Raw genomic sequence first — 20,407 nt, forward strand, 5'->3', positions numbered from 1 at the left:
CCATCAAGTCCAACCTGTTAGGATCTCATTCTAGGAGTACCTGTACCCCTGTATATTATGGTCCCTTAAGAAATCGTCCAAAAGTTTCTTGAACAATTCCACATTATTTGCTGAAATAACTGCCTGTGGCAGTGAGTTCCAGACCCTAACTGATCTTACTGTGACGAACCCCCTTCGCCCCTTGTGCTGGAAATTTTTTTCCACCAATTTTAGGTGGTGGCCTCTAGTTTTTTATATACATTTACAGAATTTTATATACATATACACATGAACTTTAATGGCATCCCAGTCTTAGTCCGTAGGGTTCAATATTGAGTTGGCCCGCCCTTTGCAGCTATAACAGCTTCTGGGAAGGCTGTCCACAAGGTTTAGGAGTTTGTCTATGGGAATGTTTGACCATTCTTCTAGAAGTGCATTTGTGAGGTCAGGTACTGATGTTGGACGAGAAGGCCTGGCTCGCAGTCTCCGCTCTAATTCTTCCCAAAGGTGTTCTATCAGGTTGAGGTCAGGACTCTGTGCAGGCCAGTTAAGTTCCTCCACCCCAAACACGCTCATCCATGTCTTTATGGGCCTTGCTTTGTGCACTGGTCCGCAGTCATGTTGGAACAGGAAATGGCCATCCCCAAACTGTTCCCACAAAGTTGGGAGCTTGAAATTGTCCAAAATGTCTTGGTATGCTGATGCCTTAAGAGTTCCCTTCACTGGAACTAAGAGGCCAAGCCCAACCCCTGAAAAACTCCCATTTTAATAGAAGCCACATAAGATCTTGTTACATCATCCTTTTCTGATCTTGCAGTGTGACGTCACTCATCTGTACTGCGACACTTTGTACTTTTATGATTACTCCCACTAATATTTTTTGCAAGCCCCCAGTTACTAGTTTGATGGTGCTTACTAACAATGGAGGATGTTCAGTGATCTGCAGTGATTCAGTGATTGACTAATGTTCATTTGCACTAATAAAGTATAAAAGCAAAGCAGGTTTTATTAATGCAGTTTATTCAGCACACCTTGCAGCAAGTGTTCAGTGATACGCAGTGTAAATGCAAAACATATTTTACTAATATATCCATGTAATTTACATTGCATGCCCCTGCACAATTGCTGCACAGTGTACTGCATTTCCAACATATGCATTCTACTTATAATATATATATAGAGGCATTTGATAATGCAATGCACCACGCAAGTAATTGCTTGAGGACATGCAATGTAAATGCAATACAGATTTTACTAATATAACCACGTACTGGTATATTTGTTCTCTACTGCTTGATAAATTATAAAATAAGACTTTTAATTGAAATCTTATTGTATGATTTTATCAAGTAGTACAGAACAAATGTAGCAATATGTTGTTAAATTAGTAAAATTGCATTTGCGTTGTATGTCCCTGAACACTTGCTGCATGGTGCACTGCATTTTCAACATAGGGATGGGTTCGATGTTCGAGCCGAACGTGAGTTCGACTCGAACATCGCTAGTTTGTGTTTTCGCCGAACACACAAACTATCAGTGCACCCCATGCAGCAATGTGCTTTGTAAAGCCCTAATTGGCTAAAGCTTTGCTCCTGGAAGACTTTGCCCAATCAGGGGACAGAGAACTGTGAGAGCCATGATTGGGCAAAGTCATGATGGTTCTGCCCAATCATGGCTCACCTGTTACAACTGTAAACAGTTGGATGGAGCTAGCTGTCACTGCTAGCTCCGCCTAATTGTTTATAAGTTGCCGGCATCTGTCAAAATGCCATTCTGCAGCGGGTGTTCGTCGCAGCGGACGGGACAGCGGTTGTCATCTTTTTTTAAATTATTATTTATATTTATTGCAGTTGTGTTTTTTTTTTTTAAATATAGGACTTGTCAAAAATCCTTTTGTGTTTTTTTTTCAAATAAAGGATTTTTGATGAAAGTCTGAACTTTTTACATTTATTTTAATCCTTTAGTGAATGGGTAGGGGTACCCCTTACTCATTCACAAAGGGGGCGCTTCTGGGTGCTACTTTATTAAAGGGATACCCTGATGTGAATAAGCCCTCTGCCTGCACCCCCACAACCAACGCCCCAGGGCTTGTGGGGAAGAGGCCCTTATCCTCATCAGCATGGGGACAAGATGCTTTTCCAGGGGCGACCCCTGAAAAGCACCTTCCCAGTTCGGAGAGCATGTGGCCTGGTATTGCAGGGAGGGGGGGCACTTGCTCCCCCTCTTTCCTGCCCTGTTAGGCCTGTGCTCGGATCAAGGGTCTAGTTGGGAATTTTAGGGGGACCCCACGTTTTTTTGGGGGGTGGGTTCCTCAAAATTCCTACCAGACCTTAAGGGCCTGGTATGACTTTAAGGGGGAACCCCACACACTTTTTTTTTTTTAATGGGGTCCCTCCTAACATTCTTACCAGACCTGGAGGGGGAACCGCACGCTTTAAAAAAAAAATTTTTCTTTAGCAATGTCAGTTTTGCTCCAGCAGGTTCTATACATTGTACAGATGCTCCACTTTACAGGCAGTTTCAAGGGACCCCACATGCACAATATTTAAAGGAATTTTTAATTTTCATTGTTACCCTTTAACCAGTTGCCGGTTGCAAAAAAACGGGCGGACGGCAGTCGCATTGGCGGGTTGCCATCTCCAGTCCAGACGGCATTTTTTTTCTGCTCGCGTGCGCCCCACGTGCAGAATAAAAACATCTAATGTAAAGAGCCGTTACCGGCTGTTTCACATATACACGATCGGCAGCTCTATAGCCTGCCGATCGTGTGTAAACTATGTAATAGCAATGACATTAAGTGTAAAAAAACATAAGAGTAAAAAAAATAAGTCACATATAAAAAAAGCTTTAAAAAAAACCCAAAATGTTTAAGTTCCCCACCCCCACGTTTACTTACATATAAATGTAAATACGCGTCCGGTGCACCAGCGCGCGAAAACGACAGTTGCGCTACACGCGTTACATATCGGCGCGAACGTCGCAGTGAGATCAATAATTTTAGGGCCATCAATCTCTGATAACACTAAACTGATGAGCTGTAAAAGCTTTTAAAGCTTCGCCTATGGCCAATTTTGGGTATTATAGTTTTTTGCCGTTTCGCGCGTGCACGCAATTTTAAGGCTTGACATGCTTGGTGTCTTTTTACCCTACCTGACCCCGTCTTTTATATTTTACCAAAAAATTGGGTAATACATTTTATCATTTAATATAGGGGAAACAGGTTTTTTTCCCCTTAATATAGTAAAAAATAAAAACCCCAGAGGTGATTAAATACCACCAAAAGAAAGCTCTATCTGTCCCCATAAAATGGTATACAATTCATTTCAGTACAGCGTTGCATGACGGAATAAATGTCAGTCAAAGTACCGCAGCGCTGAATACTGAAAAATGGCCTGGATGGGAAGGGGGTTAAAACACTGCAGACTTCAAGTGGTTAAGTGATGTTAAATCACTGCTCCTTTTAAAAACAATTTTTTAAAGGTGTTTTTTCATTGAGTTATGTCCCCCACGGCAGTACCCGAATCCCCATACACTTTTTATGGCCAATAGCTTGCATGGGGGTGTTCGGCTCATCATGATTGCAGAGTCCTGATTTTACTGTGTTGCAGAGTCCTGATTTTACTGTGTGGCAGAGTCCTGAGTTTATTATGTTACAGAGTCCATTGCAGTGCAGAGTCCTTGGTTTATTGCATTGCGTTGCAGAGTCCCGAGTCCATTGCGTTGCAGAGTCCCGAGTCCATTGCGTTGCAGAGTCCCGAGTCCATTGCGTTGCAGAGTCCCGAGTCCATTGCGTTGCAGAGTCCCGAGTCCATTGCGTTGCAGAGTCCCGAGTCCATTGCGTTGCAGAGTCCCGAGTCCATTGCGTTGCAGAGTCCCGAGTCCATTGCGTTGCAGAGTCCCGAGTCCATTGCGTTGCAGAGTCCCGAGTCCATTGCGGTGCAGAGTCCAGAGTTCATTGCATAGAAATGTGTATTTATTTTTTTGTTTCTTTTCAGGGGAAGGGGATGTAGGTGGATATGGGGTCTGGGTCGAAAGTGATGGAGCTGGGAAGGTAGTGGGGGCCCATCAGCAAAATCTTGCCCATGGCCCAATTAATATTAAAGATGGCCCTGGTTCCACTTTGTTGTAATACCTCTAACAGTTGACCGTTGAATATTTAGTAGCAAGGAAATTTCACGCATTGACTTATTGCACAGGTGTGTGTAGAAGCAGTCTGCATGCCTAGGTGCTTGATTTTATATACCTGTGGCCATGGAGATGATTGGAACACCTGAATCCAATGATTTGGAGGGGTGCCCCAATACTTTTGACAATTTAGTGTGTGTGTATCTACATCTCATACACTCTAAGCTGGGTGAGAACCTGACAATCTATATACTTTACAGTGTAAATCTGGTTATCTGTTGAGGTAACAACAGTTGTTCACATAGTCTGTTTACTTAGTTACATAGTTAGGTTGAAAAAAGACACATGTCTATCGAGTTCAACCTATAGAGATATGAAAAAAAAAAAAGAAAAGCCTAAACAGAGCGCTATGCCCACAATTACCCACTGTTGATCCAGAGGAAAGCAAAAAAAACCCTATAAAGCTTGGTTCAATTTGCTCAGGGGGAAAACAATCCTTCCTGATCCCATAAGGCAATCGTATATTCCCTGGATCAAGAATCTCTGATGCTTAATATATAATAACTCAATATCCAGTAATATTCTGTGCATTTAGGAATACATCCAGATTATTTTAAAAACAATTAACTGGATAATTTGACTTCCGGTTCTGACGCCTAATGCAGTAGACGAACGGCCCCAAGCTCCATCCTGTTACCTCGGTCAGTCTACCTCCCGGAGCACCTTCCGATCGCCGCTGACAGCCGGTGCAGCCCTGATACACTCCCGGATATGGAGCGCTATCTCGACAGGCAGCCGAAAGCCCGCAGGGCGCTCATGAATCCTGCCTCAGACAGCACTGCCACCTCCAATATGGCATCCGAGGACATGCAGCAGGAGGACGCACGAGGCTGCTGAGGGTGAGTCACTGCAGGTCACAGCCGCACACCCAGCCTTCGATTACAGGCAGATTGCATCTGAAGTCTCTAAATGACTGAAAGCTGATATGACTGCCATTATTGCAGACTCTTTACAAATTAATTTGGGCAAACTAAATGCTACCCTGGTTGATCTAGAGGATCATGCTGCTGACATGCAACACACTACCACCTCTATTACTAAACAACTGCATGCTTTGCAAGATAAGGTGGACGACTTAGAAAGTCGATCACGCTATAACAATCGAAGAGTTATTGGCATTCCAGAGTCAGTGAAATCGATTGATCTTTGCCATTATTTCTCCACCATTATACCTAAAGCCATGGGCCTCCCTGATTCCTGCAGGGTGGAAAGGGCACAGAGATTGGGCCCACCCAGGGATGGCAATAAACCAAGACCAGTTATAGTGCGCTATCTGGACCACTACGATAAGCAAACTCTCTCTTTCAAGCGTACCGTGCACAACGCAACCTAGTGGTGGATGGCCTCAGACTACTCCTATTCGTGGATTACTCTGCCGAAACCACTAAAATTAGAAAATCTTTTCATGGTGTATGCTAGACCCTGGTACACAAACGCATTAAGTTTGCTCTACAGTACCCTGCGGTGCTACTCTTCTCTACCAATGTGGAATAGGTGTACAGCGCTAAATAACCTCCTCGGTAAAACACGTGACTGAAAAATCTTAGTAAGAAAAATTTAAGTGAAGTGGATGTATAAATGTGTTCAATAATACACGTATAATCGATGTTGAAACATATACGTTATTAGGAATAAAAGGTTAAATGTGAAACCGATATATAAAATGTGTTGAATGAAAACATAAAAACAGTGTTTAAATATATCATGTATATCACATACCATGAGCTATCCACTAGTGGGGAATCTATTAGGAAAACCATTAATAAAGTGTCAAAACGAAGTGAAAGAGATACATAGTGACACAATAAATATCAATAAATCCGCTGAAAGTGAGAAACTAAGAATAGAGTTTGTGAAACAAACCAGATACAATACTTATTATATTATTTGTTATTAACATTTGATTTAAACAAAGTAACTTTTTTCCTTGTGTTTGTAGCCCTGCAACTAATGCTGGGCACACACCTTACAACCATCGCAAGAATTTTGTCTTGCGATGGTTGTAAGGTAATTAAAAAAACTTACGATCTGCCTATCTTGGATAGGCAGATTGTACTTGCGATGATCGCAAGCCACGCCCCCTGAGGGGCGGGCTTCGGATGACCGCAATGCCGAACGTGCAGTGTGCGCTTGCTCACACCGGCCCGTCCGGCTTTAATCTTACGAACATGCGACACACCCGCCAAACATCGTACGATGCTCGGCGGGTTTTCGAACATGTTCGTAAGTTTAAAGTTGTGCGACCTTACAGTTGTAGAGGTCGCACGGCTTCCACACACCTTATGATAATTGTACGATTGCGGGATTTCCCGCGATTATAGTAAGGTGTGTGGGCACCCTAACACATTTTTTACAAGGATAAAAACCTTTCCCTTCAAAGAAGGAGACTTTGCATTTTGGAGGGTCCAACACATTCCTGGCCAGTCTAGTTTTAACTATAGGGGCTCTCCTATATATAATTTGCGGTTTATTGGGCAAAAGAGGATCTAGTATTTTGTCTTTTTTTTAAATGAACCAATGTTTTTAAAAAAAATGGCTTCAAGTTTTTTGTATTGAAACAAAACATTCAACAGTCAGTGACTGTTTCATCTCAGCATGGACGGCTATTTAAATAGTCTTTAAAGACTTGAAAACTTCGATTTATATTCAATCTACAAAGCCGTGCAGACCTATGAACTCTGGCAATTAGTCAGTGCGGTGAGTGCACAGCCGTTTGTTTAAGCTAACAGTAACCGGCTAAAGGAGGCTTTTTTGTTTGTTTTCAACCACTCTTAAGTATTGTATCTGGTTTGTTTTACAAACTATTCTTAGTTTCTCACTTTCAGCGGATTTATTGATATTTATTGGGTCACTATGTATCTCTTTCACTTTGACACTTTATTAATGATTACTAAGATTTTTTAGTCACGTGTTTTACCGAGGAGGTTATTTAGCGCTGTAAACCTATTCCACATCATTTAGGGTTTATTAACCCTTTGTCTGGCAGCTTTTAACCATTTATTTTCGTTCTAGCCTAATAGTTTCCTAACTAGCGCAGATTTTATTTTTATTCATTGCTTCTCTACCAATGACAGTAAAACATGGAGTTTCACATCAGCCGCCATGCTCAAAGATTTCTGGATTCCTGGGAAGAACCAACATCTTCTTCCCCAATCAAAAGCTCACCCAGGAAGAACAAAGTGTGAGAGGCCACTGGTTGACTGGGGTCTGTCTCCTTACTAGATGGTGCTATGCCGCACTTGGGGTGGTCCGTATACAAACCACTCTTTGCTCGGATTATACTGTTTTTTTTGTTTTGATTGTTTCTAAAACTACTGCCACACATTGATGGAGATGTGTGCTTTGCCCAGCACAGAGGGACGGGACGGAGCCATCTCTCTCCTCCATTTGGCCACTCTTGATTGCTGTCTGGCTTTGTGGGTGTCACGTTATTCCCCACCTGCAGTGAGCTTATGACTGTTTGCATTAGCAAAAAAGGAAGTACGCATTCATGGATGGTTTTTTCGTTATTTTTGTTTGTGTAATGTTCTTGTTTGCTCAAGTTTGCAGCCACCTGAGCCTCCATTGTGATTTTCATCTTGAGGGCCTGTTTCTTCCCGCTATTTACCTCTGTAAGGCCTACAAGTTCTCACCCAACGGCCTTCTATCTCATTGGAATAGAATGTATGGTCACTTCAGGTGCACTGGGACACCCAAAAGTTTACCTCTCCATTTTGCATACTCATTCACTTCTGCATCTCCTGCTGTTCCGCTGGAACTATGGGATCCACCCTGAATATTGTCACGGGGGACGTTTAGGGGATTAAAGTCACCCAACAAAAGACGACGGATTCTTCATCACCTTAAACGGCTGAAAGTGGACATTGCACTCCTTCAGGAAACGCATCTCAAAGCGGCAGACATCTTCCGCATGCACCAATCCTGGGTCGGCACTGCCATTGGTGCTCTGGCATCTGGCCGCTCGGCTGGGGTCATCACACTCTTCAACAAATCTTTACCTCACACTGTCATTGATCATCGATGCGATGATGACTCCGGTAGATGGTCCTTCCTGACACTCCAATTGGGATCACAGACTCTGGATCGTCTATGGCCCCAATACGGGCAACAAGCCATTCCTTGATGACCTCAGCATGCGTCTCTCCTCCTGCCAATCTGACTGACTTCTCCTGATTTGGGGAGATTTCAGTGCGGTGCCGTCTTCCCAAGAAGATCACTCCCAAGAAACACCATCCTCTCACACGCCAAACAGTCCTCAGGATGTCCACCTATCTACTTGGATTGAAACCACAAGACTATTGGATCTATGTAGGTACTAACATCCCCTGGACACACTTTTCGTATGCCCACAACACATTATCACGCATAGACTTATTTTTTGTGGCTCACTTGGTATCAGCTACAGTCGAGGACCTAGTCATCTCGGACCATGCTCCTATTCGACTGACGGTTAAAAATATTGGGTCGCCTACTCATCCCACTATTTGGCGGTTTCCCTCCTACCTGTCCCACGATGACACCTTTCAAGGTAAACTCAAACAATGATGGCATGAGTATGCTTCCAACAACTCTGAACATTTATCTGATCCTGCCTTGTTCTGGGAAACTGCTAAGGCGGTTTTACGGGGCAGGATACTTGCTTTTGCAACTTCTTGGTCAGGAGTAGATATATGGAAGCTACCACGGCAGCCAGACGAACCTATGTAGCTTACAAACATAACCCCACACCCACCACTAGAGCCTCTTGGTTATCGGCTAAACAAGACTGTGACCATTGGCTCCACCAACTCGAACAACTCCTTAGATCACCCAAAGATCTAGACCTCTTAGTACTTTCTATCAAAACCTTTATAAACAGAATCAAGGGGACGAGGCATCAGGCTCCTCCTTCCTAGACTCCATCTCCCTACCATCCCTGAACGAGGATGACCTTGCCACCTTCAACAGCGACATAACGCCATTAGAAATCATGGAAGTCATCAAACATTCTCCCTGTTCCAAGGCCCCGGGGCCCGATGGTTTTTCCGCTGAATTTTACCGCCTATTGTCATCCGATATTTCTCCAGTATTGGGGACCCTTTATCAGGATATTTTTTACAATTGTGATTACCCCCCTCCCACATTTAATGATGCCTACATTCGCTTAATCCACAAGAAAGGCAAAGACCCACTTCACCCAGGCTCCTACCGCCCGATATCATTACTTAATTTAGATGCCAAAATGCTATCTAAAATTTTAGCCAACAGGCTGGCTGCCGTGCTCCCGAAGTGAGGGAGACACTAGGGTTTGTAAGGAAGAACAGTAGGTCATCAGCAAAAGCCCCTACCTTATGCCTACCCCCCCCCCAACACCTAAGTCCACTCCCGAAAAATGACAGTTAGCTCTGACTCTGAGGAGAAAGGGTTAGAATGAAGATCAAGGGTGACAGCGGGCATCCCTGCGTGTGCCGTTTGATATAGCGAAGGCGTCTGATAGAAAGCCATAGAACCCAGACCTGTGCCATCGGTATTGAGTAGATCGCCATTATCCACGACATCATCACCTCGCCCAATGCCCGGAGCGTCCGTTCCATGAACGTCCAATCGACTCGGTCGAAGGCCTTCTTTACATCTGTAGAGAGAAGCATAAGAGGTCCCGACCGGGTGGAGGACGCATGTATGACATCTAGTACCCGTGTTACATTGTCCCAAGCTTCCCTAGATGGCATCAATCTTATCTGATCTAGATGAATGATGTCCTGTAAATGAGGGGCCAGGTGTGACATCAACATTTTCGTGAAAAGTTTCAGGCCAGAGATGAGCAGCGAAATAGGCCTATAATTCGAGCAGAGCAGAGGATCTTTCTCCGGTTTTGGGATGAGAGTGACATGGGCTCTCAACGAGTCTGTGGGGAACAACCCCCCCTGCCAACTGCATTGTAGCCCTTCAAGAAATGGGGTGAAAGGATCTCCAGGAACGCCTTATAGTAGGATAAAGAGAGATCATCTGGCCCTGGTGCTTTACCGGTTTTAGTCCTTCTCAGGGCTTCAGTTAGTTCCATATCAGTAAAAGGTATCTCCATGGAGCGCACTGCTTCCTCAGGGATTCCCGGCATCTCGGATTCAGCTAAGTAACCTGAGATCCTGGTTCTATATGTCCGACTCGGCCCGCAATGTAGTTTGGCCGTGGAGGTTATAGAGGGAAGCATAGTACTCTTTAAAAGCCCCAGCTATATCAGTAGTCTTGCTCACCTTCCGACCTGAGGGGGACAGTATCCCGGATATAAATGACTGGGCTCTCTGCGTCCGCAGTGCCCTGACCAATCGCCTGCCACATTTGTCGCCCAGCTCATAGAAGATCCTTTTACTTCTAGTTAACATACCCTTGGCCTTGGCTAGACAAAGCGATTGTAGTTGTTCTCAGAGACCTGTCAGTTCCCCAAGGACAGACCTGGCCATGGACTGTTTGTGTACCGACTCCAGGCAAGATATGTAGAGCTTCTATCTTGGCGGTACGCTGTTTAAGTCTCGCACCTATTTTAATAAACGAGCCCCTAATGTAGGCCTTGTGGGCCTCCCAGAGGATTATGGGATCGAACTCCTCGGTGTGATTACAAGTAAAATAAGTGACCAGGTGAGCTTTAATCTCCTCTACCAGGTTGGGGTCCTGGAGGATGGAGTCGTTCAAGCACCAGTTCCAAGTACCACTCTCCGTTGGAATCAAGTCAAGGGTCAGGGATATCGGGGCGTGGTCTGAGAATGAAATGACACCAACGGATGCCCTCCATATCACTGGCACACAATAGGTCTATTCTAGAATACGAGCCATGGGGAGTGGAGTAGAAGGTATAGTCGCGTTCTTTAGGGTGCAACAGGCGCCATATGCCTACCAGTTGAAAGTGCCTTAGACTTTTTTTGACCTTCCGGAGGGTAGAATATGAGAGTGGTGAAGCCGATCTAGAGCTATCTAATTTATAAATCGTGGGTTACCTCCCTGTGGGCTCCTAATTGACACCTCTCCCCCTGGATTAATACATTATTAATAAAAAGCAAAAAAGATAGGGTTTCTGGAGGGGTGCACTTATATAGCCAAGAAAGATGTGCTAAAATATATAATACATTTTTATTTTGTATAATATAAAAAAATATGCATTTCATATATCTCACATAACAGAGTATTTCATGTATCTAGCAAAAACCTGCATGGGATTTGCTTGTATAGGCATTAATTTAGTACATACATCTTAATGTGATCCAGATTGTTCAAGGTATAAAGCATGACATTAATCACAAGTTTGACAGATTTACAATTGCCCCTTTGAGGGCTTAGCTTAATAGGTCCCGACGCGTTTTGCCAGTGGCTTCATCAGGGGACCCAAAACAAATGGATCTATTAGTAAAGAAAATTCTTTGTTGAGGTATACATTGGTTTATGGTCAAAGACATCTCTAAATAGGCACTGTTACGTTTGCATATATGATCTATTTTTAACAATTGTTACATGTCGTCAATCTCCTTCAATTTAATTGTCGGGTACTTACCATGCAGGGTTAGTCTGTGAGGCAAGGGAGGCACTTGGAGGGTCGAGAGAGCGGAAGTCGGATGAATCCAAGAACCACCTCCACGATCTCCTCTGTGTCACAATCGGGATCCCAGGGTTATATAGGGAGAGATGGCATCCAATCATCCAGCCGGCCTCACCGGGAGGCTACCATAGGTGATATATATTGGAAAAAGACCCGATTGGGTATTCATGTGGTTCTATTTTGGTTTCACTGTTGGATAGAGGGAGTAGGGCATATGTATAATAATTGTCATCTGTTGTCCTACCGAGCTTCTTATCCATATAGACTTTGGAAACAGAGGTATAATAAAATGCAAAATAGGGAAGAATGGCCACAAAATAGAACAAGAAACAAAAGAAAGGGAGGCCCCCAGACTATTACAAATAGATCACGATATAGGGATGCTGGAGGATCAGACACTTCGGATAGACCGAACTGGACAAGTGGGGAGCAACCACAGACATTAGGCGCAAGACCGACAAGTCAGATATGGGGGAACAAACAAAAGTGAAATCTTTTCCAATGATGGATGTATTATACCAGAGAACTCTTTGTGAAGGGGAAGGAAGAATAAGGAAGGACGGAGATTTAAGAGACCCATCAAGCTCTCTGAGCCTCCCAGGTCCCTCTCTTAATTCACAGCCTTTTTTAGAACCACGCCAAGATCAGAACAAAAAAGAACGGGGAACCTGGACTCCTTCATACTACCAGGGGGCCCGAAGAATGTTTGAAATAATTAACCTTTCCAGCCATCAGATCTCTAAGACGGAAGAAGAAGTCCTAAAATTGGGACTTCACTTCTGTCCTACCGAAAATATGGAGGTCTTTGAAGTCATTAAGGACCTCCATCTCTTCGCAAGGAACCTGATGTTCAAGGTACTTTACGATAAACCACAACCTCAGCAATCAATCAAACAAGATCTAGAGAGATGGAAAGGCTATACCATCAGAGATTTTAGGGCTTTAAGAGACCTGATGGAACTGTGGGAAGAAGGACATAATAACACAAATGAAGACTCAGAGAATATGTGAAAAAAGGAGGAAACACATATTACTTTTAAGAAAAAATCAGACAAGTTTCCCCACCTTCGGGCTAACCCTAACATCTGGTCCTTCTTACAACAGACAACCAAAGACCTTGAAGACATTCGGGTCCCCAATGGGGATAGGATAAATATAACAAAGGAACAGAGTCAAGCCATAAAAAGACTGGAAGGAAATACTGATTTAGTAATTAAGCCATCTGATAAAGGGGGACATATCGTAATCATGGACTGTGAAAAATATGAACAGATGTGTGAAAATATTCTTAGCAATACGGCCTGGTACAGACAAATCACAAAACAAGATATTGATACCTTCCAAATAGAACTGATGGCGATTATCCATGAGGCATACATGAAGGATTTGATAAACAAGCAAACTCTCGAATATCTAGAAGTCAAACATCCTAAATTATCCTGTTTCTATGCTCTACCAAAAATTCATAAAAGTCTAAGAGATCGTCCGGGACGCCCTATCGTTTCAGGAATAGGGTGCCTGTCCGAACCAGCAAGCACTATAGTGGATGGCTACCTACGACCACATGTAGTATCTCTCCCCTCTTATTTGAAGGATACGGTGGAACTCCTGAAACTGGTGGAAGATATGATGATTTCAGACAATTGCTGGCTAGTGGCTCTGGACATAGAAGCCCTATACAACAGCATTCCACATCACAAAGGAATAGAAACCATTGGTGAATTTCTGGGTGAAAGACCTCAAGCACAATGGGCATATAACAACTTTATAATTAACCTATTGCAATACGTCTTAAAAAAGGTTTTCATTTTTAAGGACACCCACTACCTCCAGGTGCAGGGGGTAGCGATGGGCACTTGCTGTGCCCCATCGTATGCGAACCTGTACCTGGGGGCTGGGAGAGAGCTCTCTTTTCTGACGAGCATATTCAATCCTGGTTAGACTGTATTCTAACCAGGATTCCCTGACCTCTCTCCGGAGACCCTTGCTCGCAGGCGACAACTCAGACTCCTCTTGAAGTCGCAGGAGAGGGCACCTCAGTGGAGCTCTAATCCGTGGTCCCATGCTTGTTGAATGCGGCCAAATCTCTCATACCGAGATGCTGGGGATCCGCTAAGGTTCCCTCCCTGCAGGACTGGTTTCGGAAAGTGGATAACATCAAACTGATGGAGGAACTATTGTACACCTCCAAGGACTCGTACTCTACATTCTATAAGAAATGGGCGTGCTGGTTGGCCTTCCAGGACTCTGCTACTTACCGTTCCCACTTGCTTGACATAGAGAAATGATCTGAGATGGACAACGAGGGTGCGAGACTCGCCCTGGTAAAAGTTGATATGTACCTACTCCTGAGAGGATATCACGTTTGGGGGTCCTAGGTTTATCTGTATTGTTTATCGGTTTCTTTTGTGGCCACATAGCTATACGTACAGGATAACACCCAGCCTGAACATACACTGTGAGAGTGCGCACAACGGGATAACGCTTAAGCCTTTGCATATATAGCATCTATGGAACCCTAGAGCAAGTTCACAAACACCCCTCCTCACCCCATCCTGTCTAGTCTCCCCCCCCATTCCTTCCCCCCTACCCGCGTCATTGTCTTTCCCCTTGTTAGTGTCTGTCTGACATGCGGGGCAGTGACTCACTAAATACTGTTATGTATTGATTGCACTGATAATCTACCCCCTGTTATTGTATTGTGTTTTATGTATATCACCTGAAAAATCCAATAAACCGAAATAATTTAAACAAAATAGATACAATTCGGGATCAGATCGCCACTATCCAGTCACCTTCCCCTAATAATGTACCAGACCCACCACCACACTTGTTACTTTCCTCTTTTCACCCTGTCACCACAGAGGAGGTTTCAAAGCTTTTCTCTGACACCCACCTCACCACTTGTCCCCTGGACCCTGTTCCACTCTTTTCTGACGAGCATATTCAATCCTGGTTAGACTGTATTCTAACCAGGATTCCCTGACCTCTCTCCGGAGACCCTTGCTCGCAGGCGACAACTCAGACTCCTCTTGAAGTCGCAGGAGAGGGCACCTCAGTGGAGCTCTAATCCGTGGTCCCATGCTTGTTGAATGCGGCCAAATCTCTCATACCGAGATGCTGGGGATCTGCTAAGGTTCCCTCCCTGCAGGACTGGTTTCGGAAAGTGGATAACATCAAACTGATGGAGGAACTATTGTACACCTCCAAGGACTCGTACTCTACATTCTATAAGAAATGGGCGTGCTGGTTGGCCTTCCAGGACTCTGCTACTTACCGTTCCCACTTGCTTGACATAGAGAAATGATCTGAGATGGACAACGAGGGTGCGAGACTCGCCCTGGTAAAAGTTGATATGTACCTACTCCTGAGAGGATATCACGTTTGGGGGTCCTAGGTTTATCTGTATTGTTTATCGGTTTCTTTTGTGGCCACATAGCTATACGTACAGGATAACACCCAGCCTGAACATACACTGTGAGAGTGCGCACAACGGGATAACGCTTAAGCCTTTGCATATATAGCATCTATGGAACCCTAGAGCAAGTTCACAAACACCCCTCCTCACCCCATCCTGTCTAGTCTCCCCCCCCATTCCTTCCCCCCTACCCGCGTCATTGTCTTTCCCCTTGTTAGTGTCTGTCTGACATGCGGGGCAGTGACTCACTAAATACTGTTATGTATTGATTGCACTGATAATCTACCCCCTGTTATTGTATTGTGTTTTATGTATATCACCTGAAAAATCCAATAAACCGAAATAATTTAAACAAAATAGATACAATTCGGGATCAGATCGCCACTATCCAGTCACCTTCCCCTAATAATGTACCAGACCCACCACCACACTTGTTACTTTCCTCTTTTCACCCTGTCACCACAGAGGAGGTTTCAAAGCTTTTCTCTGACACCCACCTCACCACTTGTCCCCTGGACCCTGTTCCCTCCCCACTACTTCAGTCACCCTCTTACGCTATCCTACACTCTCTTACTCACATTTCCAATCTTTCCCTCTCTACTGGCATCTTTCCCTCCCCTCTAAAGCATGTGTTGGTCACCCCAGTACCCAAATCTTAACAATCTCAGACCAATCTCCTTACTCCCATTTACCTCCAAACTCCTAGAACACCTTATCTACAACCGCTTGAGCCGCCACCTCACTGATAACCTATTCTACCCCTTACAGTCTGGCTTTTGCCCCCTACACTCCACTGAAACCACCCTCCTAAAACTCTTTAATGACTTACTAACTGAAAAAAACAACTACTCCTTACCCTTACTATGAGACCTTTCTGCTGCTTTTGACACTGTTGACCACCCGCTGCTCCAAAAAAAAAACTCCATTCGCTCCTCCTACCTTCTGCTATCTAAGTGCTCCTTTAGTCTTAACTACAAATCTAACTCCTCCTCCTCTCCTCTTTCTGTAGGGGTCCCCCAAGGCTCTGTACTTGGACCCCTTCTCTTCTCTATCTACACCTCCTCCCTTGGTCAGTTAATAACCTCACATGGCTTCCAATATCATCTCTATGCTAATGACACTCAAATGTATCTTTCTACTGCACAACTTGCCTCCTCATTGTCCTTGCGTGTCACTAATCTACTAACTGAACTGACATATCAGTCTTGATGTCACAACATTTCTTAAAACTCAGTATTTCAAAAACTGAGCGCTTCATATTTCCTCCCGCCCGTGCACCTTCCCCCAACTTTTCCCTTGAAATTGATAACACAACTATTCAACCCTCCCCCCATGCCAAGGTGCTAGGTGTCATCCTTGACTCAGACCTCACCTTTCTTCCCCACATGCAATCACTATCCAAATCTTGCCGCCTTCATCTTGGTAACATCTCCAAAATACGCCCCTTCCTCACCAATGAAACCACAAAGCTACTCATCCACTCATTTGTTATCTCTCGTCTTGACTACTGCAACTCCCTCCTCGTTGCCCTTCCTCTACACAGGCTATCCCCCTTCAGTTTATCATGAATGCTGCTGTTAGACTCATCTACCTAACCAACCGCTCAGTGTCTGAAACCCCCCTCTGCCAATCTCTCCACTGGCTTCCAATAGCCCAATGGATAAAATTAAAAATATTAACAACCACTTACAAAACCATCCACAACTCTGCTCCTGGATAAATCTTAAACCTTGTCTCAAAGTATCAGCCTAACCATCCCCTCCGCTCTTCCAAAGACCCCCTGCTTTCTAGCTCCCTCGTAAACTTCTCCCATGCTCACCTCCAGGACTTCTCTAGAGTCTCTCCCATCCTCTGGAACTCTTTACCCCAACCTGTCCATCTATCTCACACTCTGATTGCCTTTAGGCGATCCCTTAAGACTCATCTCTTCAGGGAAGCCTATCCCACCTCAAACTAACCACTGAACCATCACGTTCTCAAACAATTCATCCCCACACAGCTACTGCCTCATGTACCACTTGCCCCTCCCTTTTAGACTGTAAGCCCTCAGGGGCAGGGCCCTCCTTGCCATCTTGTCTGAAATTGTATTGTAATTGTAATGTCTTCCTTATATTGTAAAGCGCTGTGCAAACTGTTGGCACTATATAAATCCTGTCTAATAATAATAATAATATGACCCCAAATATGGTTTATTGCTGAGTACTGTGTCTAGCAACAACACGAACAACAACAGAAATTGGACAATTTGTTGAAATACTACATCTTACCTGTCTGTCCTATGCAGTGGCACAAGTGAGCATAAATCTTTCTTGTGCCAACTTCACACCTCAATTCAGGCCTTCTCCAGGTTCCCCTCATCTTCTACCTCCTCCCCCTGCAATCAGCTTCTGCTTTTCCTCACATTCTTCCTGACCCTGTTAAGTTACAGCTTTACCTCCCTCCATCCCTTACCTCTCTCACAAATGGCTATCAGTCTGCCTTTCATCCAATCATGATCTCTTTATCCTCCTATTCTTTCCCCTTTTCCCCCACAGTCCACAATCAGTTAATCTACCTTGTAGAAGTGGATTGTTTTAGGCTTAACTGTTATGTTTGTCTCTAAGTGATTAGTTTTAATTATAAAACATGTTTGCTGGTATTACATAAACTATTTTTGTGGTGTTGTTTCTTTGGGTCCCATCTTTCTGCATTGCTATAAAAGGCCAATTCTATTTTTAGATTCATGTTGGATCTGCATGTGGACAAAGTAAAAAGCTATGTTACCATAGTGACCAAAGTTGCAAAGGAGGCAGGATTCACAACTACTGGAAACATAGACTGGAAGAGAGATCACATTGCTACTTTTGAACGTTTGGAGGACTGCGTAGAGGAGAAAAACGGACTATAAAAGTATTACGTGCATGGTATTGGTCTTACATGTTGAGGTTTTTTGCTAATGTGTTCCTTTAAACCCATAAGATGAATAATATTTTAACATTTAAAGACTTGCATATAGCACAGCTAATAGACCAAAGACACTTCTTTTTTATGCATAGTAAGACCAGATATTCTTTGTGTCATTATTTCAGCCAGCTTGCAAGAAAATCTTTAACAAAAGGCTGCCACTGATGACCTTCAAAAACTGCTAGTTCATTTGGCTTTTTTGTACATTTATTGGTTTAATTCGATAGAGACTTAAAACAAGAAAAAATAAAAATACGTTCTTGCGTTGCTTGTCACATGTTTGTTCTGGTTCAGTGATTTTAGAAAGAACTGAAGCCGGAGATAGCAAGGTGACTAGAATTTAGGTTGGCAATGGCAGCCCATTTATTTCTATTGTAAGAGATTTAATGTAAAGTTGTATAGTCCCAGAGCACAGATCAGCACACACAAATATGCTATTAAGGAAACTCTTGCCCATATATAATTGAAGTATTCAAGATTGAAGTGAACCTTGCACTGCAAGCATGGTCCTCTTAATTACTGTAGGGACCCCTTCCCTATTCCAAATGCTGCCCTAAATTACTGAAAACAATCTGTAGGGTGAAAAGCATTGGTTGATAGACTTCCTTAAAAACCCTTCTGTACTGTGGAGGGTGATGTCACCATTTTTTCAGACAAAATCTTAGAGATTGCTGAGTATTCCAAATCTCACAAGATCACACTCCAATGCAGTACAGATGCATCTTCTTTCTGGGCCTAGGCACTGCAGACAACACCCTGAAGATACTCTAATCTCAAATTACTTTAGTTATTTAGAGAAAACACAAAATGGCAAAGGGATTATAGCATTCAGGATTTACAATTTACATACCAGACAAAACAGTTCTAATAAAATTACAAGAAGTTAATTACATTTAAAACATACTTTTGGTTAAAAATTACTGAATACATGCTTACAAAACAAAAGTGATTTATCATATTACATGTTTTAGACCACCATATTGAACCAACATAGTATTGTTATAAAAAGTCCCTTTTCACATCAACCTGTGTGGTCATTGTGTTTTAGTAGAATATCTCCACTTCCTGATGGCCAGCAGTAAAAGGGTTTTACAGATTTTACAGGTTTTACAAATAAAATATAGTAGACAGTGTACAGAAAATGCGTATCATAGTTTGGGAATGTCTTCATTGATTAAATATGGCGGATATGATGATAAATTACTTTTGTTTTTAAGCATGTATTAATGATTTTTTAACCAAAAGTCTGTTTTGGTCATAATAAAGTTCTTGTAATTATATTAGGATTGTTTTGTCTAGTATGTCAATCCTGAATCCTATAACAAATCCTTTGCCATTTTGAATTTTTCGCTAACTGTAGGTCCTGCAGAAGTTGGGGTAAGGTAGTTGTGTTAACTAACTTTTTACCTACAGTGATGTTTTTGTTTTTTCTAGTGCAAGGTTTTGGCATGCAAGATGGAGCCCTCTATAAAAAAAAACAGACCTTGCATTTTTAGTGTATGGTTCACATTAAACTTTATCTTAACTTTGCCCATTAAATTATCTTTAATTATAAGCCAGTGTTGGTAACATGATTAAATGTGTTTCATGGCTAAAGTATGGTTTCACTAAGAATTTTTGAGCCATCATTTTGGTGAAATAAAAGTTATTTCACATCACCATGCTGAAAATTGAGAAATGGATTTTAGACAGACTCACCCTTTAAAGTGTAAATCCAGCCAAAACGTTTCAGTAGAGTATGGGAAGGCTAGAATGCCTGTCAGATTTTTAATACTGTGTCCCTAAGTTTTGGTTAGACATACACTTTAGTTCATCTACTAAACAGTTTCTTTAAAGCCTATCTTCGAATGCCAAAAAAAATTCCCCTTGCAGTTTGGCTACTCCAGTACTGTAATGGTTAACTGTTCATTTTTGTCTAGGGGATTCTTTAAAGCAGCTTTACTTACCTGATCCCCAGATGGTCAGCACTCACCTCTCTCCCATCTCTCCAGCTGTGGAATGTCCCTTGGCATCCTTGCATCTACTGCAACACCCTGAACTCTGCATTAGACATGATGATGTTAGCGGGCCTTCGACTACAAGGCTGTGGATACAGGTTTTGGATTCAGCAGGAGCGGTGATCAGGTAAGTAAAACTGCTTTGAAGACTCTCCCTAGACAAAAATGAGCAGGTAACCCTTGTAGTGCGGTAGTAGTCCCAATGCAAGGGGAGTTTTCTTTTTTTATCCAGAGAGAGGCTTTAAAGTGGGCCTTGCAAAATAATGATTTCTGTTTTCCACTTATGTATTTACCATTGGCTACTCAGCTTAATAAATTGAG

General features: G+C 43.1%; 1 protein-coding gene across 1 annotated transcript in view; it reads left to right on the top strand.

The window, feature by feature from the left end:
- Nucleotides 1-18,077, top strand: part of DNAAF3 (dynein axonemal assembly factor 3) — a 214,329-nt gene extending 196,252 nt beyond the window's left edge. Inside the window, exon 11 of the mRNA XM_018568266.1 lies at nt 17,865-18,077. Coding sequence (XP_018423768.1) covers nt 17,865-18,033 — 169 coding nt within the window. The 3' untranslated portion in view covers nt 18,034-18,077. The remainder of the gene's footprint in view (nt 1-17,864) is intronic.
- Nucleotides 18,078-20,407: the final 2,330 nt, after the last annotated feature.

This window comes from Nanorana parkeri, unplaced genomic scaffold (genome assembly GCF_000935625.1).
Source record: "Nanorana parkeri isolate BGI_ZX_2015 unplaced genomic scaffold, ASM93562v1 scaffold1164, whole genome shotgun sequence".
Taxonomy (NCBI): Eukaryota; Metazoa; Chordata; class Amphibia; order Anura; family Dicroglossidae; genus Nanorana; species Nanorana parkeri.